Genomic DNA, 25,863 nt, shown 5'->3' on the forward strand with positions numbered 1-25,863 from the left:
CTTCTGCGCGTATACTCAATTCACTGTGCCATCTGCCATCAGTCTCGGGCACACACCTCCCTCATACTTCCATCGTTCCCTTCTCCCCCGTCTTCTCAAAATCCTCCACCTGCTGTGTTCGGCGTTGACGTTTCCCCGCCAATCGCTGCTTATCCTCCTGCATCCGCCGGATGAGCACGCTCTTCTCCCGGATCTTGTACCCATACTTGTAGAAAACAAATGGGATCGGAACGATAGCCACCTCGAGCAAACCCAAAAGGGTTCCAGACCAATTGGGACCAATCCCTGCATACATATACGAACCAACGAGAGGTAAGACACCTCCCAAGATACTGCGAATTACGGAGTTTCCTGCCAGCGCGGACGCTGCATAAACCCCGTAGCTTCCAGCCAAGTAGTTGGTCGCGTAGATGAATACGCCCGTGTTGCCTGTGCCGAAGAGTACACCGGCGAGAATTGGTACAATCCAGGGAATCGAGGCGGGCGAACAGGTCCAGGCGAACCACAACTCTCCAGCTGGAATCAGGAGCGCACAGATGCATACAAATGCCACCATTGCCTCCGGGGGCGGCTTGCCCGTCTCAGGATCCGGTTTATGACTGTTAATCAGACGGCGGATCAAGGGTTCGCTCGAGATAGTGATCACGCATCCGGTTCCAATACCCAGGAATGCAAGGCCAGAAAGACCAAGCGACCAACCGCGAATATCACGGAAAACAATAGGGTAGGCCGTGAAGCAGAGGTAGAGAATGCCATACACGATGGCAATATAAATATTCCAAAATATACTACATGGTCAGTTAGTACATTAACTCTGAAGTGACAGCACAAGGACTGGCTCGAAGGTACTGACCAAATAGGTTCAGTGACTGCCATGACAAATGGACGGCCCAGATTAATCTTGAGCAGCTCACTCAGACTGGCCTTTTGTTCATATCGACACCACCAGCGTGAATCGCCTGTTTCTTTCCGCATGCGGGCGGCTTTCTTCTGCAGGATGATGGGGCCATAAGTCTCCTTCAAGATACATGACAAGACCAACGCAACACCAGACAGCATTAAAGCGATCCAATCCATCCACCTCCAGCCCAGGTACTGAGTGACGAAGCCTCCGATAATGGGTCCGAGAACTAGGGCATAGTTAGTCACTCATAAGTCTTGCCAGGGGAATGCCTATGCTTACCTGGGCCGTTCACGGGTCCAAGACTCCAGACCGACATTGCCAGCGCCCGTTGGTCATCCTCGACTATGTCTGCAACCATTCCCGGTGCAGTAGAGATCATTACACTCCCGAACAAGGCTGCGATGAAGCGCACAACCAGCAAGGTTGCAAGATTTTTACTGAGCGCACAGGGTATGATCAAAACCGTGAAAATAAACAAGCAGGCTATGCAAACCGGCTTTCGGCCGTACAATTCGCTCAACGGCGCCATGAACATGGATCCCACAGCCAGACCGATTAGGTACAAAGTCAATCCCAGTGTGACTATAGTGGAGGAAGTCCCGAATTCAGCGGCGATTTGCGACTCTCCCGAGGTATATGATGTCGAGTATAATACTCTGAAAAGGATTAGCGTCGCTGTCGCATGATGCGTAGCTAGGCGATGCGCCACACTCACATAATTAAGGTGTTGTATGATAGAATAGCGATCCCCATGGCTTTGTAGGGAAATGACCAGTTCTTCGGATTATTTGTGTCGAACTCATCATCCCAGTCGACTTCATAGTTCGGGTCAGAGGTGCCAGTTGTTCCTATAGAGGTGACTCTCTGAGCCAGAGAGGGTACCGAGGCCCGAGAGGCGCGTGTAGGGATATGCGCCAGGTCATCCACTTGATCGATGGTGTCCTCCGATGAGCCTGATACTGCGTAGGATTGCGCATATGTAGAGGTAGGCCTCTCTTTGCTATCCCCGGGGCCTGCCGAGGGTTCTGATGAAGAAATCTTTGGGGAGGACATGCTTTTCGGGACGTCAATTAGAAGTCGGTTCGTGACTCAGAGGTGGAAGAGCTCTCCACAGCTGGACCGAGTACAGTCACTTCGGCCGATATAGATCTCCTGACTCTATATGTAGCAGTGGCGATGAAAGAATATGAGGGAAATTATAAAATAGAGCGCACTGGAATGCGCTGCAGCTTCTATATAATAAGTCGACAAACTGGCTCTTGAACCTTGCACTTGTGCTCGTGGTCCAGTACAATTCTCTGAATGAGAGAAGAAATGAAACTAGTACCCAATGCGACAGGAAATGAATATAGAGGATGGCTCCCAAAATGATCAACTGTGAGCGAATTCAAGTTGTAGCGCAGCAGACATGCAAACCAATGAAACGAGCACAAATGCTGGGAAAGGGAAATAGCAGATTTTTGGGTGATTGACGATGGGAGTTGCAAAATAAAGCTTGGCGGAAATTAAATTTTGAAACGCACACGACAATATTAATTCAAGAACAACCAGAACTAGTGAGTCAGTGACAATTTGGGGGAATTCAAAAAAGAGAAGAAAGCGAGGCAGAGGAAAGACACTCCGAGTGGGGGCGCCGGACGAGAACAGTCGGCAGGAGTGCGACGACTGATAAGCCCTCGGTCTTCCTCCACCGGACCTCGTTCGACTCTTGCCAAGGAAAGACAGGTGCTGATGGACATTGTACGAGAACGACAGTTGATACGTTCACCGCTAGGCTCTCGTTTAACAGTCATCTGCGTCTTCCATGTTGAGTTGCCAAATCCGATGCCTAGACGAGCGTGCTGGGGTGTCCCATAACCGTCGATCCGGATACAGTAAAACAGATAGGCATGAGGCCCCCTTCTAACATTTGGATATGGGGCATCCATGGTTAGACGCGGTTGACGATCCCTATTTTATGACTAACTGAAGTAGGTCGCATGCTCATACGAGGAATTAAAACCCATTTTAGTCCTTACTATATATCCTGTGATGCTTGGGGGAAATGCCTCAAGTGACTGACATCTCTCCCAGCACGGACTGGCATGGCGTTACGGTGTAAGTAGGAGGGTTTTTAATCAAATTGCGCTACGGCATACGAGGCCCGCCCAATCGCATTTAGTTCATATTAGAGCTGGTTATTCGTCACCAACAGGGCATGATCTGCATAAGACTCAAGTGCGATACAGAATCATGGGCACGCATTGCAAAATCACAAGTGACTCGCTGCATGGGTGCCTGTTGTGAATACGGTAGTCACAACTATCTAGACCCTGCTTCGCCAGGTTGGTCTACTTACCCCAGGATCCCTAAATTGCTCCAGATGGGGGAGAAAACTGGAGATGAGTCCTGGACGTCACCACCGCATGAATAAGCATCCCCACCGCAGTGGATTTCTTTGGCGAAAACGGCTGATGCACAGTCGCAAACGAAGTCCAGTCCCCACCACCATGTCGGAAAGACAATAATTCTGAATGCAGCCAGCTCCACACGAAAATGAGGAGAAGCATTTTGCGTCTTTCTTACCCTGAGGGTACCAGTCCACTAGCAAATGTCAAGCACAGGGCGGGGAGCTGTCGAGGCTAAAACGGGGTTGATGCTTTGCTCATGGCCCAGTCACAGGTCAGGGCTCGGTTCCGAGTGCCGCCCGTGCCGGTTTGCCGATGAAACTCTGGCAACAACAAGGACGATCCTGTGAGAAACTTTGTTTCTGCAATCCAGAACGTCTGCGCCCTTCTCTTTAGGAGTTTAGGTATCCATGCTGCTTCTGGTGGCCACCCAGCGGCCCGTGTTCCGAACAAACGTTTGAGGTCCCAAATATGATAGGTAACTATGCCGTCATCTACACTCATCTCTTGAGCAAATGATTTGTCTCCTTCGTTGCTGGCATTTCTGCAGTTCTTGCGCGAGCCTGAAGGTGACTCAACGAGTGCCAAGACCTGCTCCATACCACATTCTGAGGAATGTCGGTCTTCGTCAGAGCATGCTACCGAGGAAATTATGCATGGTGCCTCGTGTATGTCTTGGTAGAATTAAGAAACTAGACCATATCCAAAGAAATTCGATTTGCAGTTGCTTGAACGGTAGCGGATAAAAATGGAGTCGTGGCACGGGCCGTACAAACAATGATATATCATGGTGGTCATAGCTTTAAAGGCAAGAGGGTTATTAAGTAGTAGTGAATGAAACGATGATTATCAGAGGCCGAATAGCGACAGAAAGCTACTTACTAAGGACAAGCATGCTGGGGGGGGTGTGTAGTGTATTGCTGTCATCAATCCCTAGCTATGTAACTGACTAGCTTCATCAATAGAGACATGGCTTGAAGGAATATTCACAGTGTACGTTTGCTGGCTGATAGTCCTTTACAGGTGATAAGAGTAGACGCCTACTGTTATCGTGATCTTTTTTGTATAAGGCTCTCTCAAATCATCCCTCTAGTTATCTCGGCCATATCGTAGAGAAAGAGGCCATCTCGGAATTGCGGAGATAAGCACGACCCACTCTTCGGAAAGAAGACCGAATTGGCTGTTGAACCTTCTGCCAGGGAATCACCACAATCACCAAGTAGCGAACGCTGTAATAGGACTCTCTATGATAAAGCAAGCGTAGTTCTTGATAAAAGGTACTGTAGTCTCAGTCATGATAGGAATGTGCACAACGTCGGATCTACTCCGTAAAATATGAATTGAGTGCTTACGGGACACCTGCAGCATGCATCGTCCAATAGAGAGCGATGGCTGTCTTGGTGTATGTATATGGTACTCTATACTAGTTGATATTGGTATTCATTTCTCGAGGCCCATCTACTCTCCTGTTTCCCAGTCACAACTGATATAGCTGTTCGGATGTCAACAAATCCGGTCATGTTGCCCTGTGGTATCACCCTCTTGGAAGCCCCTGACCGCGCCATCAAATTTTCCGAAGGTGTCACAAAGAAACGGAATCGGACCATTTTGCTTGCTTTTCCTCCCGACGCCGGCACGTGGAGAACATCGCCTACTAATGCAACTCGGGATCAGGGGATGCATCAAATTCGAACCGATTTTATGCTTTAAGTGGCTGGTTCAAAGAAAAAACTCTCTTCTTGATAGGCTTCTTAGTTTTTACCCCTTAACGAACTTACACCTGCGCCAGTGATCGAATGACATGTGGGTCTGGCTCTTCTAACCGAACGGTCAAATCCGAACTATTAATCTCCGTTCGCTTGGATTTCTGGGACCCATGGATGGAGGCTTGAAGGCTTAGCCACGCGAGAGTGTAAGTTCGTGATGAGATTTATGGCCAAGCACTACTTTGTCCTTGAAATAGATTGATTCTCAATCATATTTTCTGTCGCGACAGGTCTGCTCTAATGTACGTATGAAGAGGGATTGATCTAGAGTGAGATTGCTAACTTCACTTCTACAAACAAGATCTGACTGTCCTTTATCCAGTTGTTGTATCGCGCGCCCCTTTGACTACACGCATCAGCCTAGAGCTGCATTTCCAGACATGTTTCCAGAGATCGCCATTGCCTCTGGTCTAGCCGTCCTCTATCTCTGCCACGTTAATCGTGGTATGACAGGCACCCCGGAGGAAGTAACCCGGCTGTCTCCTCATCGTTGGACCGTCGATGATATCAGAAAAGCATACGAGGATGCTATTCGAAACCCAGTCGATGTGCAAAAGAGTCTTCCCCCGAAGCAAAACCGGCGCTATATCGTGGTTGGCGGGTCAGGTGCGTTATAGCTTTAATTAAGCTTTCTCATGACATGTCTCAAAGAAGCTGCCTTGCACGACTCCAAGTATAGAGTCAAAAGCTAACAGAGCTTAGGATTTGTGGGAAGTTGGATGGTAAACCACCTGCTCGCTCGCGGGGAAGATCCGTCGGCTATCCGCATTTTGGACCTTGCAGCGCCTCGTCGCGAGATCCTCGACCAGGGTGTCGCTTTTGTCAAGACGAACATCACTGACGAGAAAGCCGTGGCTACTGCCTTTGCACAACGCTGGCCTGAATCTGTTGCTGACCGGCCCCTGACCGTCTTTCACAATGCCGCGGTGATCAGACCCGGAGAGCGTCTCAAGACTTTCCTTCCCCGTTGCACTAGCGTCAACGTGGGCGGCACAGTGAACGTGTTGACTGCCGCAAAGAATGCTGGTGCAAGCTGCTTTATCTCGACATCCTCAGGGTCTATCTGTATTCGTAGTCAATCCTTCTGGATCGCACCCTGGAACAAGGCCCCCAAAGGTCATGTTCAGGTAGTCGATGACTCGACCCTAATTCCCGAAGAACACTACGACTCCTTCAGCAACTATGCCGTCTCTAAATCCCAGGCCGAGAAGATCGTCCGTGCCGCCGATGATCTTGAAGGAAACTTCCGCACAGGCTGCATTCGGCCGGCGAATGGCATCTACGGGATCGGCGACACAGAAGGTTCACTAACCGCAGCATATTTGAAATCCGGCGGTTCCCCGGCGTAAGACATTCCTTACTTATTACCCTTTTTTTCTGCAGATAGATCAAAGACTAACACCAATCCTATCAGCTGGCTCGTCGACACCATGCAGAACTTCGTCAACGCCGAGAACGTCTCCATCGCCCACCTACTCTACGAGCAGCGCCTCATCGAACATACCAACAGCCCCTCCACACTCCCCAATATCGGCGGACAATCCTTCCTAGTCACAGACCCCAACCCTGCCCCAACCTACGGCGACGTCTATCTTCTCCTGCACACCCTGTCCAAGACACCTGCCCACTTCCCTCGCGTACCTCCCGTCCCGTTCCTCATCCTGTCCTATCTCATTGAATGGTACTCCTTCCTGCAGCTTGTTTACTTCCCGTGGCTCCCTAGGATCACTGGGGATATCTCCAAGATGCAGCCTGCGCTCTTCGCCATTACCAATGTGCATTATATTGCGGATGATTCGCGCGCGCGCAAATCGCCCGAACAAGGTGGGCTGGGGTACGCCCCTCCGATCACGACGATGTACGGTATGTGCAAGCACCTGGAGGTTTGGAACCGCGAGGTGGATCAGAAGAAGGTTGAGGAGATAGCGGCGAAGGGGGTTGTCAATGTGAGTGAGGAGGGCGTGGATGTGAATCTGGTGGTTCCTGAGAAGTTGTAGTTCCTTCATTCATCTTATTGACTTGATGTTTGTGCTTTCAACAAATTGTATTATTATTGAGAAGAATGAATAGTATCAATTTAATTTCTTACTGTTGAGTATTACTACTACTATGATTCATTCTCCTAACTATACGTAGAATTCATACTAATCAGTCCAGCCAGAAGACAGAGTAACTGTAGCTACTAGACACCAATCCACCACCCAAACAAGTAACAGTCCTTCTACAACCTCGACAGGAACGTCACCTCCCCAGGCGCATGATACTCCGGAACCTTCATATCCAGCGCCTTACCAGAATATCCCAGATCCTCGGCCGTCAAGACGGCACATTTCTCTCCGATAAGCAGAGCCGTCTACACCCACACCCACATTAGCATTGATCCACTCATACCAAATGACCATCATCAAAACAAAGGAAGAGGGAAAAACACAGAAAAGGGGGGAAGGAAAACATACACTATAAGTATTACACCCCACATTATCCGGACAAATCGACAAATCCGCCACCTTCAGTCCCTGCACACCGTGCACATTGAGCCGTTCATCAACGACTCCGCCATGCGGGGTGAGATTGTTTCCTTCGCGGGGCGCCATGCTGCATGTTCCGAGGGAGTGCCAGGTTGTTTCGACGTGGCGTTGGACTATATTTTTTGATCATTTGTTAGTCGGTTGGTCTGATGAAGTGAGGAGATGGATGAATGTGTGTGTGTGTGTGAAGGGGAGATACGCACCCCATTTCTCGATATGTTCAATGTCCTTCTTACTATATTTGATCGGCTCCCTTGTCTCCTGCTTATTGGAGTTGAGCATTGTCGGTGAAGCGGGCGAGATGCCTGGTTCGAGGGGTTGGGACCAGGAGCCTTTATTTCACAGACACAGGTCAGTTAAGCAAGTTGGATACAGAGGGAGAGGAGGCATGGACGTACCATGTTGAATCCCAGCAGAAATGTGGTTCGGCCCCGCATACGCCTTCGTCGTCTCCAGGTCCAGATCGAATGCTCGTGCGGGCGAGTCGTATGAAAAGTGCGGGTGCATGCCGGTCACTTCGCCTGCGTAGGCGCCCATTCGTCGGGCTGTCTCGCGCGACTTGATGTATCCCCAGACCATGGGGGCCATGTCGCGCTTGTCGTTCATGAAGCCGGCGTCGAAGTCGGGGGTTTCGTAGGGGTCGGCGGATTGGATGTGCGTGGAGCCGCGGGAGAAGGGGTATTCCTATTGTTAGAGCGAGGATGGTTGAGTATGGGTGGTATTATAGAGAGAGCAATGATGGGGAAATACTCACGAGGAAGTGGAACATGGTGAAGAACTTGCCCGGGGGCATGAGCATGTGGTCGCCGAACCAGCTATCAGTTGTTAGTTGTCTAGGACTAAGAGCATTAACGGGCTTGATACCTACCCAGCAATAACAGAGTAATGCATCACCGGCTTATCCGGCTTGTTCTTAAAGTAGCTCTCCCATCCCTTGTAAAAGTCATTCGTGGGCCAGCTCTTCATCTCCTCTAGTTCCTTCGCATCCGGCCGGATCTTCACGCCGGCTTCGATGCCGTTCGTCGCTAGAGGTCCCGTACCCTTGAGATTCCATTCCTCGTAGACCTTTTTCTGCACTTCGGGGTCTCCGCGGACGAAGTCATCGAAGGACTCGACATCTGGCTTCGCCCGGAAGACAGAGAAAGTCAGGTAGTGGTCTTGGAAGTTCCGTCCCACGCCGGGGAGGTTCACGAGAGGCTGCACGCCGGCACGACGGAGCTTCTCGGGGTCACCGACACCCGATCTCTGGAGGATGAGAGGGGAGCTGAGGGTGCCGCCGCTGACGATAATCTGCTTGCGGGCTCTGAAGATCATCCGCGCGGGATCGCGGCCTGCGAGGGGCTTGGTGGGAACGGTGGCGACGCCCACGGCACGGCCGTTCTCAATGATTACCTTGTCTACTTTGGTGTTGCACTTTAGGTGCAGGTTGGAGTACTTGGCCCGGGTGCTGTGGACGTAGGCGTGAGCGGAGTCGCTGCGGCGGCCTGGAGGAGAATGGTTAGTCCTCTTATCTATATGATGTGATGATCATGTTGACAAACCTGTGTCGCGGTTGATCCATTTCAACCAGTGTTCGGCTCCGTGGCTGCACGTATCGTCAGCAGGATGCCAAGTACACAATGCATTGGCACTAGTAACTTACCCAGTCTTCAGGTCCTGAAGGTCATCCGTGACCGGAATGTCCTGCGACTCTGCAGCACGCAAAAAGTCCTGCATGATGGGATACGTGTAGTTCCCGAAGGAGACCTTGATGGGTCCATCGAAGCCATGAATGTCCCGGTTGTTGCAGGCCCGCTGGTATGTCTCGTGCTTCTTCATCAAGGGGAGCAACTCGTCCGTGGTCCAGCCCTTGGCTTGGAAGTCGTCATAGTCGGAGGCAGAGGCTCGAGTGTACATCTGTATCACTGTCAGGTGATGTCTCACTGCTAGATGTGAGGCGAGCAAGCATAGCTTACCATGAAGTTGATGGAGCTGCCTCCTCCGAGGATATGGGCACATGGCACAACAGCTCGACGGCCATCAAGCCATTCCGAGGGCCGGGAGTAGTAAAAGGAAGCTGTCTTCGAGTCAAGCTTCATGTTCCGGGGGTAGATACCGGGGCGGTAGACCCTAGGGTATGGTTAGGGGCAACTCTGGGGAGTATAGTGACAATGTGCAACCTACCATGGGTTGTTCAGGTTGTCTTCGCCAGCTTCGATCAGAAGAACCTGGAGATTATGATCCAGGTTGGCAAGTCGACCGGCGATTACGCAGCCGGTGCTTCCACCACCGCAGACAATGATGTCCACTTCATCTGGGATGGTCATAATGGGTTATGATTGACTACGCGTGGATAGCAGGAATTGTGAGTGAAAAAGCGTTGTGGTTTACAGGGAAAAGAGGGAAAAGATGGGAATCAACGAAGTATTGGCCTTCCAGATGTCAGTTTATATGCTGTCGACCCTGCAAGTCCATAATGTAGCACCTCCTCATCCTGACAGGCAGTTGTATGGACGAAGAAGTATATCCCCGCACCACTATGTAGAACCCCTCTCGCATACGAGTCCTGGCAAGGATGTGAACGAGCATTGGACCGTCCAAGCCATACAGGAACAAAGAGAACCGCGAAGAGGTTATGGTACGCGGTATACAACCTCCATGCTTTGGTATCGAAGAGTACAAAAGTACAATATGTTTTCCGCAGATTCCCCGCACGGCGAGAGGGGGTCGTGCATGGTGCATGCAGTGAGTTGTCTGAGATATATCGATATAAAAGGTGGATTAATCTATGTACAAGATTGACATACGCGGGCCTGCCTTAATGGAGCAGCTTGGCTCCTGTCGGTAATGGACGACTGGATTGAATTTGCGACGGCAAATTGACAGCGAGGACGCCAAGCAGAAGACCTTTCAAGCATGAAATGGCCTCGCCAGCAAGCGACATGTTCACAACGTGAAGTTCAGCGACAGACCAAGCGTACCTTGTACGGGTCAGCTGGGGAGCTTCAGGCCATCCTCCAATGGTTGTCCTCGCGGCGGACTGGGATAGAGAGACGAATCCGGCGCCAGGCCCAACGCATCACCAATCATCGAGGCGGATTGACCGGATAGCCACGGACGGAAAAATTGATCCTTATCACGCTCATTCCCAGTCAATAATTGCTTGTCTTAAGCGGAGTCGCTATTGTTGGCAACAGAGCTGAGGCAGTGGTGACGCCGTGCCAAAGGCCTCGATCTTGCCGTGGTGCGGGGAATGGCAAATGCTGAGCTTTCCCCGCCTGCAGGCATCGCCACCAATTCTTGGTACTCACGCCAATGATGATCCCAGTTAATCTTAAACCACTGTCTTATATGGGACGAATGCAGCTTCGTCTTTGTCGTGTCCGACTTTGGGTCAGACCCAATAACAACCGCAGAAGCTGCACTCTACGGCCCCAAGAAGCTGGGTAATCCGCAGATGACCAAAGCGGCTTCTCTACCAAGCAATGCCCTCCTTTCACCCGGCCAACAGTGTGACTCCATACACTCTGGCCGAGCGAGTCCCCGTCCTAGAAAACGTGGATTGACGGAGAAATCCCGTTACTGCTGCGCATGCTGCTGCGCCAGTTGACGCCTCTGCTCCAAGATCTGCATGCGCAGGCCCTCTGCAGCCAACTCCACCTCGAGAATTGCTCCAACACCACGCTTCCATGTCTCCTCCAGCCCCACAATTTCTCCCTTGTTGGCTTCCTGGGCGAGCTTTCTCTCTTTATTCACTGCCTCGGCAGCCTCCTTCATCTCAGCCAATTCCTTCTCAAGCCCCCGTAGTATGTCTTCCAGCTGTGAGTTGCCAATCAACCAAGCGTTCTTTCCATTCTCTTCTAGCAGTGTCAGATTCTCGTGCCGCATTGTTAAATGGGAGCTGGCCGTGTAAGCCTTCTGCAGTGTCCGGCGCCATTCCTCAAGGTCGGGGGTCCCGTCAGCGGCTTTAGCAGGCGCCTCAGGCGCTTCATAGCGGGAGAGATCAATTCCGCCAGTCAAAGGCAATCCGGCAGCCTTGCGGTCTACCTCCTGCTGGATGAGGGGAGAGAACTTGGGCTCAGGGAAAGCAGGAATCAACGGATGAATAGTGGTTTGAGCATCCGAAGAAACTTCCGCGGCAATCAGCTTCTCTGCAGCTGCTCGTGCTTGGGCGGAAGGCCCTGGTTCGATGTCTAATGAAGTTCAACGCGTTAGAGGGGGAATTCACAGCGGAGGTAAGGCAGCTTACAAGGAAGTGAATCATGGGATTCGTTGATGAGAGGCATGTTGACTTGATCCTGTGTATGAAAGTAGACAACGAGGAGCTAAAAGCGGCAGGGGTCAATGCGAAGTGATATCTTGTATAGGATCAAGCAATGCCAGCAGTAGCTCGCCATGGGCGTCTCAGCTTTTGCGCCGAGCACGGGAGGGCGGTGAATACTGCTGAATGACTCAGCAATTTCTGCCGGGGATGATCTCCGGGGTGTTTGAGCTTTACCGTTTCGGGCAACCCAAGTATAGATGGTTTCGCCGAGCTGCGCAACAAGACATCTCCTTTCCTCATTCATCCTCTTCATTCTCCACACGATCATTTCTTTTCCGGAACTTTAGGCAAGACGGGCCTCTTCCCCACTCGACTGAAGGCTTAGCCTAGGCTTCTCTATCAGACGAGGTTCATGCAATCTACAGGGTCCCTTGTGACAGGGCAGAGCTGGTCCCTGACTGGCCAGTTCCCCGCGTATGACCTTGACAGAGTTGCAATGATGATGACTCAACCAACCAACCGCATGTCATCCTTCTTCAGTGCAGAAGCCAAACTTATATTCTTGCAGCTAGTCGACGTGAGGGCTGAAGAGGGCATTCCTGATCAAGCTTAGCCACGGGTGACGACGGGAACGGACCAGACCCTTTCTCCTACATTCCAATAGCCTTTTCACCAATCGCGCCTCTTCCGCATCCTCCCCGCAAGGTTGCAGAGACCCTGCAGTGTCATCCCCGGAGCCGTCGCTTCAAATTAGCCGGGCATGCCTTGTGATAGCTCCTGCCTCGGTTGGTCCCTGCTTGCAATAAGAAGTGCGCATCCCCGTGGACAGGCTGAACGCTCTCTGGTGCTGCAACGCTCCTAGAGCTTATGCCTTTTCTCGGTGGAATGGCTAACTTCAGGCTGGGTGTGGCTCTGGCCAGCAGCGTGGCAACGGCTCTTGTGTTGCTGCAGCTGTTTTCACTGTTTCGACACCAGAATCAGCCACTCAGTGTTATTGCACAGCCTAAGTGGGCGCACAGAGCCGCTGCATCCGTGGCAAATAGCGATGATATCTTCTTGCTAGGTGCAGGAAAGGCGGATATAACGGGGTAAATAATCCTGACCTGGAAACGCTGCATATGATGCTGATACATTCGCTGCTAGGCCTGTTGTTGAGTTAGGGCTGAATGGTTATGCTAGCTTGGACCAAATTGGCACTGGTCTTCGGCAGAGAATCTATTCTCGGGCTTTCATTGTCGCCAATACTAACAATCCAGACGACACCTTTATTTATCTTATCCTGGATGCTCTGACTGGGGATACTGCTGTGCGACATGGTGTACTTGAGGGCCTTGCTAGCCTCGGAAGCGAGTATGCCCGATATACCGAACAGAACGTCGCCCTTACTGGGACGCACTCTCATTCAGGTCCAGGTGCCTGGATGAATTATCTTCTTCCCCAAATTCCCACCAAAGGATTCGATAAACAGAGTTACCAGGCGATTGTCGACGGTGTTCTCCTCTCAATCCAGCGAGCCCATGAAGGTTTAGCGCCCGGACGTCTCAGCTTTGGGTCTATAGACTTAGAAGATGCCAATATCAACAGGAGCCCCTACGCTTATGACGCCAATCCCGCCGAAGAGAAAGCTCGGTACTTGGCAAATGTGGACAAGACGCTGACCCTGTTGAGGTTTGATCGGGAGTCTGACAACAAGACTACTGCTGTATTGACTTTCTTCCCCGTGCATGGCACATCTATGTACAATAACAATACCCTAATCACTGGGGATAACAAAGGTGTGGCTGCTTGGCTCTTTGAGCGGAGTGCCAAGGGAGACCAGAAGTTCTCAGATGACTTTGTCGCAGGCTTTTCTCAGTCAAATGTCGGCGATACCAGCCCGAATGTCCTTGGAGCCTGGTGTGAGGATGGCTCTGGACAAGAATGCCGATACGCGGATAGCACATGTGGCGGCAAGACGGAGGACTGCCACGGCCGTGGACCTTATTTCCGCGAGAAGGATAACGGCGCAAAGAGCTGCTTCGAGATTGGACGCCGACAATACGCGGCTGCGAAAGAACTATACGGCAACTTGGATTCCAACCCTGTTCGGATTCTCTCAAGCACCAATGTCCGCTCATTTCACACTTACCAGGACCTGTCCAACTACACTTTTCAATCACCGTTCAATGGTAGTACTCTAAAGACATGTCCTGCTGCATTGGGATTCTCGTTTGCAGCAGGAACCACGGACGGGCCAGGGTTATTTGACTTTACCCAGAATGGCACGGGGCCAGCTGATTCCAATCCTTTGTGGTATGTGGCTCGCGCTTTCTTGCATCAGCCGTCAAAAGAGCAGCTGGCGTGTCAGGCGCCAAAGGAGGTCCTTCTCGATGTGGGACCAATCACACAGCCGTATGCCTGGACACCTAATATTGTGGACATTCAGGTACTGAGAGTGGGTCAACTATTTATTGTCATCTCGACAAGTGAAGCCACTACCATGTCTGGGCGACGCTGGAAAGAAGCGATTGGTAGCTCTGCAAAAGAGGTCCTTGGAGTGGCAGAGCCTTTGGTCGTCCTCGGTGCGCCATCCAATAGCTATGCTCATTACGTAGCCACGGAGGAGGAATACGGAGTGCAGCGCTACGAGGGGGCCTCGACTCTGTACGGGCCAAACACACTTGCAGCATACATCAACCTGACCCTTACGTATCTGCCGTATCTGGGAGAATCGGCTCAGACGGGCAGTTTGCCGTCGCTGTCCTCCGGGAAGACACCTCCCGTCAATACCAACAGCTCACTGAGTTTCATCCCCTCGGTTATATATGATGGATCGCCGATCGCCAAAGCATTTGGGGATGTTGTATCGGCGCCGGCAAATGTCACTTACAGACCTGGAGACATGATCAATGTCACGTTCGTGGGAGCGAACCCTCGGAATAACCTACGACAGGAATCGACGTTTGCGGCCGTGGAGAGGTATAACTCAGCTACCGGGTCATGGGATGTTGTGCGTACTGACAGCGACTGGAACCTCCTGTATAACTGGGAGAGGACAAGTACGATTCTGGGGTATAGCGAGGTCACTCTTCAATGGCAGGTAGAGGACGAGTATTACGACACGGGGAATCCCAATCCCGTCCAGAGTGGAACGTATCGGTTCCACTATTACGGCGACTCAAGGAGCGTGCGAGGCAAGATATCATCCTTCGAGGGGATTAGCGAAGCGTTTACGGTTGCAGTCAGCTGAAGGCTGGCCTATACTATTCCGATGGTGGAGGCTGGACCAAGCGGCAGGAGCGAGGCTCATGAGGCGGAATTAGGATGTATGTGGAAGTAGGAATTACCTAGCAATAGCATAGGACTATACGGATGTTGATAATACCGGCTGATCACAATTGGATCTCTCTTGATCTCGCTGTAAGTACTTGCCTGCATCTCAACGGATCTGGCCATGTCTGGCTGGCCCACGGATGGTGGCTTAGCTTGTGAGGCGTATGCTCCGACAGGGCGAGAGTCCATTCAAGAGCTTGGTAGGCAGATTGCTCTGGTCCACTATTCTGCAAGACTTGTCATGGTTGCCAATCAATGGGAAATGTTGTCCAACCGGGGCGGGTGCTGCAACATCCTGGCCGGCACTTCTTTGTCGCGCGCCAACTCGACTCTCGCCAGCCAACCGATCCCAGCGTGGAGTTCCACAACAGCAAGCTGGACTGTCGGATTGTTTCATGTCAAGCTGCACTTGAGGGCGGTCCAGGCCGTGGAATCAGCTAAATAAAGAGATGGCGAGTGTTGCTTGCTTTCATCGCTTGGCTTTCTTAACGACGGTCTTTCTCTTGCGTGACACTTAATCTCTCTGCTTCATCCACGTCTCGATTGTCCTTCTTTACATTGCCCCTCGTTCACTCTTTTCGTTGTCTCTGATTTAATTCTAGTCAAAGATGAGTTTCTGTCGCTTCTGAACTTTCCGATTTGTGTTAGTGCAGCGTGACCAGCTACTTGTCTTTGCATCCTCTCTTTGACTGCTCGTTTAACCATCTTAAACACGTCTCTTTTGCATACTACATATTGCATACTACATAATACTACTAGCATCTCCACTGCATAATCCTTTCAGCAGTTGAAAAAGATGTTTCTTGTATCAGTGGTTCTAGTGACCTTCTTCCTGGTCTTTTGCTGTGCGGCTGGTCCGATTGCTCCTTTTGCCTCCAAGAGAGACCTGGAGTCGCTCTCCCCATTTCCTTCGCTCACTACACCTTATGTGCACGTTGCCAGTCCTTCGGTCAATGATAATGACGACGATGAGATCAACGCATTGACTGTAGTTCCGGTTACACCCTCCACCTTGCCTCAGGCTGCATCTAGCTCTAGCACCACCTTCGAGCCGGTGCCATCCAGCTCAGCTGCGTTTATTCAAGAATCTTCGACAGTTCCTTCTACTCATGTCGACTCGACTACCTCTCTGTCTGAGTCTTCCTCTACAGCTACCCACTCGTTTTCCCCAAGCACCTCGTCAGACAGTACCGTGGATACCTTGTCGCGGCAGATCTCAACGACTACAACTACAACTATAACCCCTTCACCTACACCACTAGACGAGCCATCTTCAGCGTCGCTCTCACCTCCTTCGAGTGCTTTACAAAGCTCCCCTACAAAGAGTCCTTCGTTCCAGGCTGTGCATACTACAACACTTTCTAATACCTTTGCAGAGAGCTCCCATGTAGTAGCTCCCTCAGCCATCATACCAGGAGGTCCAATGGAAGCCTCGTCGTCCAATGCACCTTTGACAGCAACTTCTTCTCACATCACACACAGGGCGTCATCTTCTGCGGTCATAGTATCACACTCATCAGCCGCAGCAGCGGAGATGTCGACACAAGCGTCTCCTTCATACCAAGGGACAATCACATCACCTAGTCGACTTCTGCACTCCTCGACGGTCGTATCCCCGCAATCAAGCGCTGCGCCAGATACCGCTACAGTACCTTCATCATCCCACACCTCTGAGACTACAACGTCCGCCAGCTTCACAATAGGAGTCATCTTGTCTCTCCCAGGGGCCGAAACCAGCTCTTCCTCATTGTCCGAATCGATCTCCTCACAGTCCAGCGAGAGCATGACTACTACAACCGATGCCACCACATCCGCGTCCAGCACAGAACACTCAACACAATCCACCATCGCACCCACCAACAGCGATCAAACCACCACAGCAACCCCACACACAGCCAAACCATTCATCGGCGTAACTGTACCCACGACGACCACGACCACCCAGTCAGCAGAACCAGTGGACACAACCACCACCACCACCACCCCCGCATCAGAAGCAGAGGACGCCACTACAACCTCAGCACCAACACCTGTTATCGTCCTAGTCACCCCCGAAGGATCAACAACTCTCCTCGGAACCTCCTCCTACATACCCAACACCACCGCCACCGCATCCACATCATCCCTCACAACCCCAACTACATCCACAACGGACAACCCAACGACCCTCCACGCAACATCCACAACAATCCAGACCATCTACGTAGCCATAACAGATCCACCGACCCCGGAACCAACCTGGGACTCAACCACCACTGCCACCGCCATTGTAACCGTCGTTGACGAGCCAACCTCAGAATCTGTCCCTACCTCCTCCTCCACATCACAATCCGAAGAGGCGAGGGTATCTACAACAACATCTATAGACCAGGAACAGACTCCAATTCCAACTCCAACTCCAACTCCATCTACATCTACATCTACCGAAGACGAAATATCTACATCCACACCGCCGGCAGCAGCAGCAGCAAACACAGAAACAGCGGTTATAACATCATACCCCTCTACATCTTCCTCCCTATCCAGTGAATCAGGTGGTGACCTTCTAAGAATTGTGCCTGTGACACCCACAGGTCCTATCACTGTCACTGTTACCGTGACTGAGAAGGAGAAGGTGACGGTGACGAAGACGGAGACGGTGACGGAGAGGGTTACTGAGACGGAGAGTGTGACTACATAATTAGTATATTATACATAACTAGTAGTATTAGTTAGTGGTTGATGGGAATAGTAATAATGCATACATGTTACTTCGTTTTCTTTAGTTGATTGGTATCAATGGCAGTAATTACTCTGTTTATTGGATACATTGTGTGAGCGATGTTTTCGTAGTGTATGGACGATAGTACAGATAGTGTCAATTAGCTACTTCGATACACATACTGGGTAAGGAAAAGACTAATGTGACTTCGTTGTCAGCCATCTCATTGAGTCAATCTGCAACAGATCATAATCATATCATGCAACCCATCCATCAAAGGTGAGCTAGATACAGGTATCATCCCAAAAAAAAGACAAACAGTCAACCCACCCTCTATAAAAATACACACATATGTAACTACTAGACACCAAGGCCGTTCAATCATACTCCCCCTCCCAATAGTACACACAGAAACTCCGTCGCCAACCCCCACCCCTCCTCGCTAATCGAGTAAACTTCATTGACAACCAAGTGCACCGCTCGAAACAAGTCAATCAACAATACCCCATCCTAAAAACTCCATCTAAAAGGATGCAAAGAAATGGAAAAAGTTAGCTTCGGAAATGCTTTCGTGTTCATTCACAATTCGGATAACATGCCCCCTGCTTCGGCAAACTTGGCCTGGTATTCTTTCAGACTGGCCCATTGGCGCAGCTCCTCTTCGTCGCGGTCGTGATCGCTCAAATAGCTGATTGATTGTCGGTGCACCTCGGGACTGGAACCGCTTGTTCCCTGGCTAGATACGGATTTGAACCCTTCTAGGCGGACAAGAGTATCGATGAATGCGCGAAGGTATGCCTCGGCTTCCGCAGAGGTTAGAGGGTGAGGCCCGGTCATTGGGGGCGTGATCATGTTGTGATGCGGAAAGTTAAGTAATGTGGATGCGATTTGGCGGACTTTAGCGGTCTAAGAAGAGGTCAGCGTTGGATTCATCAATGATTGGACCCAGTGGGCATACAAAGCTGCCGCCATTAGGTTCCATACTGATCTCGTTGACCGATTGCAACAAGATGAATAGGTCCCGGATCACCACCCGACGCTCTTCCGCCATCATCCTCCCAATATAATCAGATTGGGCATCCGCATCAGATGTGTCTTCACTCTGCGGCTGCTCGCCTTCAACCTTGATCGTAGTTCGAGGGCTAACAGGAATGTGCTGGTCGGACTGTTTCCGCTGCATTTTCCACGCCCCGTACAAGGTCCAATATTTTTCAACCAAGTATGATCGGGTGCCCAACTGGCTTGCATAGATGTTCGCCTTCTGAATCTGAAGTTGCATATGGCGCTTGCGTGTCCGCGAATCTTCTATCGAAGGTGTAGATTCGAAGGAGCCATGGCCATTGCCCATATCGGGATCTTGGGATAGCTGAATAGCCAATTCCCGTGGAACATTAGATAAGCCAGATTTAGCCTTTTGCAGACATTCCCACATCAGAGAGCGTTGACGTTCCCAGTCAAAGACCTGGCCGCTTCCAAATGCAGTCTCCCAGGCGGAGAGAGTATTGTACGAGCTCAGCACGCGGACGTTGGCGTTGAAGCCCACCATGAGAGAAATCCGATTGGGTGGTTGTGGATCAACATGGGTTGAGAAGATATACTCATCATCCACTTCGAGGGGCAAGGGAGGGTAGCGCGCCGTTGGAGTCTCAGGAGGCACATGGACAGTCACGTCGCCAGAGCCAAGCTGCTGTAGCGTCCGATAGCCGACGAGAGTAGTGTAGAATAAGCGTCGTCCGAGCTCCTGCTCGATAATGTCGACGTGGAGGTCGGCGGTCGCGCCGCCGAAGGGATCTTGCGAATAACGCGATGAGGAAGAATTAGGAGTCGTTGGAGTCATTGACGAGAGGCGATTCGAGGGACGACAAAGGTCGTACACATGTAGCATAGTCAGACATTCCGCAAAATATGTGCGACACCGGCGCATGTGCCAAACGTATCCGGAGCAAAGCCCAAGAAAATAGCTAGTTGCGGCATCATACACGGTCGCGCTTCGATCGAGATAGCCGTGGCCTCTAGCTTGGACCGCAACATCGTGGCACCGCCTGACCAATGCCATCGAGTGCGGAAATGCTGCCTTTTCCGCCTCCGTCTTCAGATGCTGCTTCGGTCTCCGTGGGAAGGAGGCCACCAACGTCCCAATCATAGTGGCCGTGAGAGCCAGAAAGGTAGTGTTGGAGAGATCATCTCGCCGCTCCAAAGCGGCGCGAAACGTGGGCTCATGGGGTACAGGGACTAACGGATGGATGTAGGTGAAGAAATCGTCTACCAATAGCCGCAGAGTAGGCATAGAACAAATGGATTCCAGCGACAGGGACGCAGGGGTTGACGAGGGGATGGTGGTGCTCCCCACCGACCCGGGCGGACCCGGGGTGGCATGGTCTGACGGACTTGGGGAGCCCGCAGGGGACTCTGCTAATTTCTGCTTTTTGAATGCTTCTGCATGGCGGTTAGGGGGACCGCGACGTCGACTCGGTCGTTCATAAGTGCAAGGGATGTCCAAGCTTGCGCACGACCGACAGGGTGGTCCGCTGGTGTCGCACTGAGCAGAGTTAGCCAACACTGCATTTTTTTTGTATGGTTTTGAAACCGTGACAGCTGCATGTAGTATACCTTCACTTTTCGAATACTACAGGCGTCACAAGCCTTGCGCAGTCTGGTTCGTTGGTCCATGAGCATACAAGGGATACAGCGGATGTTCCCATGCTTTTTATCAGTCGCATTTAGAAATCTAGAACACTGGTGGGTGTCGCGGACCAGGACCAAGATGTCCGCGCATACTACACCACAGTAGCCGGATACAGCAGTGCTGTCGAGTGCGGGTCGCAGACGGAAAGCGGGATGATAACGAGGGAAACCTGGAGAAGATGCAGCAGGAATAACTAGTCAATTAGTCGTAGTTAAGGTAAGCCGATAGTTCCGGGCACTAGCGAACAGCAGCACCTCGGGGGGGCACCAGGGGGGTGAAGTAGAGTTGAGTCAGGTTTTAGTCTGTGGGCGTGGAGGCAGCAGTACAATAGGATGAACGGTCCAGTGGTTGTGGGGGAAATTGGAAGGACGATCGCCCGAACGAGGCTTGAATGTTATTAAGAAAAGGAGTGTTTTAGTCTAGACTAAATTCGCAGGTTCGCAGGGCCGTTTCAACTTTTTGAGTTTTGAAGATTATGAGCAACTGGAGCGGAGAACCCAAAGAAGCGACCCCGGAGTGACCTAATGCAATATTGACCACCGGTCACTATCCCCGCCCGGTGGAGGTCTGGACGCTGTCTTAGACGCTTAGTAGTTAGTCGATACTAAGGACTTTTTGTAGGTTTGGCTGATGTCTAGTCTGGTACCTTAAGTTTGGCCAACTCCGCCGTCGATCGAGAGAGGGGGCTCCAATGACGGGTGGAATCGGAGCCTTGCACTTCACCGGTGATGACCGTTTATGGAGCTTTCGGAATGTGCCTGCGTGATCTTTCTTTTCTTTTTTCTTTTGCTTATTTTGCTCCTTCCTTTTTCTTGTCGCTTGTGCAGAGTTGATGATTATCTTCTTCGTTATCCTTTTGATAGCTTTGGACCCTGTCTGAATGATGATTTGAAATGCAGCGTCGATCAGAGAGCCAGAGAGAAAGCGAACACGAGTGCCGAGACTCACAATCAGGCGGGGAGGGGTCACGTGGCTGCGCGTCATGGATACTCCGGAGTAGTGCCCGCTTACAAATAGGAACTTAGGATGGAAACTGTGAGGCTCAAGGGCCGAGGCAACTAGACTAGAAATTAGAATGGGTCGCACTGAAGGAGGTTGGTTAGTTAGTTAGTTAGTTAGTAGTAATAGGAATAATAAGCAAGCATTATGCCGGGCTCCAGACCATGACGACGGCAGGAAGCCAATGAGACTCCCATCGTCGCAAGTGCCGCCAGAGACTCGGTGCCTGAATTACTCACAATTTGGGAAGCCGAGCGGGAAACAAGTCCGGGACTCTTTTTTAACTACCGTCGGATCAGAGGATGATAGGATCGGAGCACTGTCGGGCGCCGGAAAGTTTGCCTAACAGCGCTGCTAGTCTTGCCCCATCAGGGGTTATTTCCCAATCGGTCGGCCTCCGCCGCACACTAATCTTAACTACGGAGTAGATACCCCCCCCAAATATCTACTAATTACATCTGGTCTCCTCCGTAGTTATACTCAACCAGCGAAAGGCTCCCTAGAAAAAAGCCCGCAGGTGGAGTCGGCATTCTATCTGTATCCTTGTCGCAGGGACCAGCCAGGGCACTGTTGGGACGATCGACTACCAGTCTACCTCTGTATGATTCAGGACGCCGAGAGATAATCGGAAAACCCGGTCATCGGTGTGACCATATTAAAATCGGTATTCTGTACGTTGATATCACAAGAATGGTCCCGGCAAAATTAGATATCCCTTGAAAGACACAAGGGCGGTAAAGAAGTGAAGAAGATAGATGACGCTAAAAAAGCGAGAAGGAAGAGGCTAAAGAAGCATCATGAAAAGAAAAAGGGAAAGTAAGAAAAAACCACAACCTAAATCATAGCATCATCATCATTGTAATCGTCGCGGTAGAGACCCTCGGGATCTCGCCCGGGCCTCCTACCCAAAAGATCGCGCTTGTCCTCAAGATCCACTGCCCAAAGAGCAGATCCAACCGCGGTTGACATCAGAAAAAACATGGACAAAATGGGGATCAACTGAAGTATCAGGGCCACCGTCCCAAATCTGGGTTCCCTCGTGGTTGAGCGTTAGCATGAACCTCGGTAGATCTTCAAAGGTCAAAGGGGTTGATGTGGACAGGGGAAAGAAGGATGGAACCCACGTGGTATATTGCAGTTGTCTACGACGGATCCTGTCTTTGCGCTGCTGTTTCGAAAGATCCAAGAGCTGAAAGTATCGCCAGTGGTGGAAGGGGCCCGCCCGGTAGCCGGTCAGCACGAGGAACATGGGCGTTCCGGCCACCGGAATAAAGTTCAGCGGTAGAAGCACAATGAATTCCACAATTTGTCGCAGCGAAAACGGTGCATAAACGGCGCTCTTCGTGGGCTTGCCGAGCCGTTTGACGACATCATCGCCCTGGGGGTACAACACCCTAGACATGGTGACGAGTTCGCCATGGCCCTCACTCACGAGCACCGAGTCGAAGATATCCACTAAGGTCTCATCAACAAAGAAGGCTTCAAACAGCGCAGCAACAATGGCAGCTCCTTCTCCTAGAACCAGGAACGCGCCATTGATCCACGCTCCCACACCCTGGAAGATGGACAAAAAGGCCACTTGAGGTAGGTATGCAAACAAGAAGAGTAGGACGTAGATGAATGCGGAAAGGAGGACGATGGGAATCAGGCGAGTCTTGAAAAGAGGCCAAAGGTAACGGTGCGACGCAAAATAATAGATGCCCTGTAGACACACACCAAACGATTAGTTTCACCATCACAAAAGTGAACAGGCAGCAACATGGCCAAACATACCCGCAGGGGATATAACCACGCTGCTTTACTAGCGTCAATATGTCTGTGTGGCATGTTCAAATAAACGAAAGGAGATGGTAGCGCCAGAAGAAAGGTGATAGGAAAGAGGTATGGATTGCAGAAGAGAACGAGCGCAAGTGTGAGATGGAGAACGATGCGGACCAGGCACAAACACACCCGAGCACGGCTTCAACATCGTCATGCCCGCCAAGACCTTATCGATAAGCGGGCGGTGAAGCACAGTTATAAAGCTGAAATTTTCGCCCGCTTCAACCTTTCCTTTTCTTTTCTTCCATACATAAACTGAACACCTCCTTATTCACTCTGAGCTCCTTCCACCGTGGAACCTTGGAGGGGAAATAGGAGGTTAGAGTAACTCGCTGACTTACCCCGAATTCTCCTTCTAGCATGGAGCGTTTGGAAATATTTACAGTGGTACATCGCTTTTGAAAAATTCGGCATCTTGCCTATTTCTCAACCTATGTAAAAGAGCAAATAAAACTGCTAGCAAGTAGGAGGCTATAGTGACAGCTGTTGCTTGATCACATCTACAATCTCTCCCAAATGGTGAACAATCGCTGTCGGCTTGGTATCAGGCAGCGCTTTGTCGATCCAGCTTGCCTCAGCCCGGTCTACCCAAATGGCATTCATGCCCACATTGCGAGCGCCCGCAATGTCAAATGGATTGCCACTGACTAGCCAGATATCCTTCATCTCTGACTGGTTCCTACCGACGCACTTTGCAAGATAGTTGTAGACTGCCGGAGCAGGCTTGTACTGCTTTACTTCGTCAACGCTGACAACATCTCTGAAGAGTGTTCTGTGCTGCGATAGAACCGTTGAGCTCTCCACACAATTGGATATCATGCCCCGGGTGCCATTCGAAAAGATGACAGAGGTGACTTGTGGAAGGGCTGCAAGTTGGTTCAAAGCGTCCTCGACGTCGGAGAAGGGTGTTAGCCTATTGTAGGTCGCCATAAGATGCTCGATCTCCTTGTCTCCCAGCGGGGTACCTATATCATCCAGGGCATGCAGAAGGGCATTCCTGGTGACTTCCAGGAAGGTAAGATAGCGCCCTGGAGCATGGATTAGTATTAGCCAGCATAATAGCAGCCCGGGCGAGATTCGAACCTACCCATGCTGTTCAACCTGAAGGTATACTCAAGCTGGTAGCGTCTCCATGTCTGTGCCACGGTCCGGGCCCGGATCTTGTCATTGTCTAAGAACCGCTTCAGCTCGTGAGTGACAGTCTCGAAAGAAAGCAGTGTGCCGTAGATGTCGAACGCAAAAACAATATCCCCCATAATGTAATTGAGCGTTCCAGCGCAGCCGAAATCCGAACAGATGTGGTCGTAGAAGATAAGAAACACGGCACCCCAAACTCAAGAGTAAACTAAAGCCGCCGACAGACGATGATGTCAAGGCCTGATCAACCCCAACCGCCTCACCACCACGAAAACAACCCAACAACCTTCCCAAATGAACCCACAATGACAGCACCAGACAGCGAAAACTACCAAATCTTTCGCGACTGCGTATCGAGCGCAGTAGTCGCGAAATTCTCTCCAACGCCTCGAACCAAGAAAGCGCGACGTCCGCGCACCACTCCGCGCCAGAAGTCCAGCAGTCGAGCAGCAGCAGCAGAACCAGAGCCAGAAAAGCCGCAACAGAATGAATTTACCAAAACAGATCCAGAAGACCTTGCGGAATTTATCGACGTGCGTAGAGTACACCTGAACCCAATGACTACAACAACAATCAATAACTAACAACAACACCGAGAGAGAGCGAGCGAGCGAGAGAGAGCGGGGTATTCCCCCCCCTCTCCTTCTCCCTCACTCTCTCCCCAAAAACACCAACAGTTCATAGCTACAGAAACCTTCCCTTCACTACAACCACCAAGCCTCCAAACCCTCACCTACGAACCCAACACCGACTTCACAACCAGCAAGGAATACTCTCCGCAACACCTCGCCGAAAGAACTTCCCACACACTACCGGCCTCCATCACAGATACACTAACCGCCTACGCGCTCATTGAATCAGCATCCGACATTCCCTATTTTCTAGCCCCGATACTAGGCGAGTACGTTGCGTCGGTGACGAAGCCACCGCCGGTGTGGGCGAATACGCGCGCTGATGCGTGCGAAATCTGCGAGCGGGACTGGATTCCGTTGTCGTATCATCATTTGATTCCGAGGAGTGTGCATGCGAAGGTGGTGAAGAAGGGGTGGCATGAGGAGTGGAGGTTGAATAGTGTGGCGTGGTTGTGTCGTGCGTGTCATAGTTTTGTGCATCGGATGGCGAGTAATGAGGAGTTGGCGAGGGAGTGGTTTACTGTCGAGAGGATTTGCGAGAGGGAGGATGTGAGGGATTGGGCGAAATGGGTGGGGAGGGTGAGGTGGAAGGCTAGGTAGAACAGGTTGTATTACATGTAGTTTTGGATACCATGGGAAGGGTCTGAAGGGTGAGAATTGTAGATGGGTATAGAACTTTGATTTGTAGACTCATCTCTATCCGGGTGATGATGATGATGATGCATGTTGGTTTGTATATCAAATAAC

General features: G+C 51.1%; 10 protein-coding genes across 10 annotated transcripts; 4 read left to right on the forward strand and 6 right to left on the reverse strand.

Moving 5' to 3' along the window:
* Window positions 1-61: 61 nt before the first annotated feature.
* Window positions 62-1,957, reverse strand: ASPBRDRAFT_129059 (MFS transporter; the record flags this gene model as incomplete). Its single annotated transcript, XM_067618110.1, has 4 exons — window positions 62-788; window positions 854-1,130; window positions 1,184-1,560; window positions 1,620-1,957. 4 exons carry the CDS (start codon window positions 1,955-1,957, stop codon window positions 62-64), a joined length of 1,719 nt encoding a protein of 572 aa, XP_067477922.1.
* Window positions 1,958-5,437: 3,480 nt separating this feature from the next.
* On the forward strand, window positions 5,438-7,054 carry ASPBRDRAFT_128699 (putative 3-beta hydroxysteroid dehydrogenase/isomerase family protein; the record flags this gene model as incomplete). Its single annotated transcript, XM_067618081.1, has 3 exons — window positions 5,438-5,663; window positions 5,760-6,402; window positions 6,472-7,054. 3 exons carry the CDS (start codon window positions 5,438-5,440, stop codon window positions 7,052-7,054), a joined length of 1,452 nt encoding a protein of 483 aa, XP_067477923.1.
* Window positions 7,055-7,278: 224 nt separating this feature from the next.
* On the reverse strand, window positions 7,279-9,891 carry ASPBRDRAFT_197368 (GMC family oxidoreductase; the record flags this gene model as incomplete). Its single annotated transcript, XM_067621088.1, has 10 exons — window positions 7,279-7,410; window positions 7,514-7,698; window positions 7,789-7,917; window positions 7,984-8,269; window positions 8,340-8,400; window positions 8,454-9,069; window positions 9,127-9,170; window positions 9,228-9,481; window positions 9,541-9,694; window positions 9,749-9,891. 10 exons carry the CDS (start codon window positions 9,889-9,891, stop codon window positions 7,279-7,281), a joined length of 2,004 nt encoding a protein of 667 aa, XP_067477924.1.
* Window positions 9,892-11,149: 1,258 nt separating this feature from the next.
* Window positions 11,150-11,850, reverse strand: ASPBRDRAFT_109239 (pre-mRNA-splicing factor SPF27 family protein; the record flags this gene model as incomplete). Its single annotated transcript, XM_067616586.1, has 2 exons — window positions 11,150-11,757; window positions 11,814-11,850. Coding segments are annotated over 2 exons (645 nt in total), but the record flags the coding sequence as incomplete, so codon positions are not given.
* An 845-nt stretch (window positions 11,851-12,695) lies between these two features.
* ASPBRDRAFT_129199 (neutral/alkaline ceramidase) lies at window positions 12,696-15,057 on the forward strand (the record flags this gene model as incomplete). Its single annotated transcript, XM_067618119.1, has 2 exons — window positions 12,696-12,916; window positions 12,972-15,057. The coding sequence occupies 2 exons, from the start codon at window positions 12,696-12,698 to the stop codon at window positions 15,055-15,057; spliced, it is 2,307 nt and encodes a 768-aa protein (XP_067477926.1).
* A 1,555-nt stretch (window positions 15,058-16,612) lies between these two features.
* On the forward strand, window positions 16,613-17,812 carry ASPBRDRAFT_44916 (uncharacterized protein; the record flags this gene model as incomplete). Its single annotated transcript, XM_067625292.1, has 1 exon — window positions 16,613-17,812. A coding segment is annotated over exon 1 (1,138 nt), but the record flags the coding sequence as incomplete, so codon positions are not given.
* A 608-nt stretch (window positions 17,813-18,420) lies between these two features.
* ASPBRDRAFT_56451 (uncharacterized protein) lies at window positions 18,421-20,517 on the reverse strand (the record flags this gene model as incomplete). Its single annotated transcript, XM_067627568.1, has 3 exons — window positions 18,421-18,747; window positions 18,800-20,380; window positions 20,452-20,517. The coding sequence occupies 3 exons, from the start codon at window positions 20,515-20,517 to the stop codon at window positions 18,421-18,423; spliced, it is 1,974 nt and encodes a 657-aa protein (XP_067477928.1).
* Window positions 20,518-22,255: 1,738 nt separating this feature from the next.
* ASPBRDRAFT_631127 (EI24 domain-containing protein) lies at window positions 22,256-23,443 on the reverse strand. Its single transcript, XM_067628408.1, has 3 exons — window positions 23,300-23,443; window positions 22,651-23,228; window positions 22,256-22,562 (listed from the first exon to the last, which is right to left on the reverse strand). Exons 1-3 carry the CDS (start codon window positions 23,351-23,353, stop codon window positions 22,361-22,363), a joined length of 834 nt encoding a protein of 277 aa, XP_067477929.1. The 5' UTR covers window positions 23,354-23,443; the 3' UTR covers window positions 22,256-22,360.
* Window positions 23,444-23,818: 375 nt separating this feature from the next.
* Window positions 23,819-24,603, reverse strand: ASPBRDRAFT_31566 (haloacid dehalogenase, type II; the record flags this gene model as incomplete). Its single annotated transcript, XM_067622912.1, has 2 exons — window positions 23,819-24,375; window positions 24,435-24,603. 2 exons carry the CDS (start codon window positions 24,601-24,603, stop codon window positions 23,819-23,821), a joined length of 726 nt encoding a protein of 241 aa, XP_067477930.1.
* Window positions 24,604-24,789: 186 nt separating this feature from the next.
* ASPBRDRAFT_197375 (HNH endonuclease) lies at window positions 24,790-25,716 on the forward strand (the record flags this gene model as incomplete). The annotated part of the gene is made up of 2 exons (XM_067621089.1): window positions 24,790-25,017; window positions 25,162-25,716. The coding sequence occupies 2 exons, from the start codon at window positions 24,790-24,792 to the stop codon at window positions 25,714-25,716; spliced, it is 783 nt and encodes a 260-aa protein (XP_067477931.1).
* Between the last annotated feature and the right edge of the window lie 147 nt (window positions 25,717-25,863).

This window comes from Aspergillus brasiliensis (assembly GCF_001889945.1).
Source record: "Aspergillus brasiliensis CBS 101740 unplaced genomic scaffold ASPBRscaffold_8, whole genome shotgun sequence".
Lineage (NCBI taxonomy): Eukaryota > Fungi > Ascomycota > Eurotiomycetes > Eurotiales > Aspergillaceae > Aspergillus > Aspergillus brasiliensis.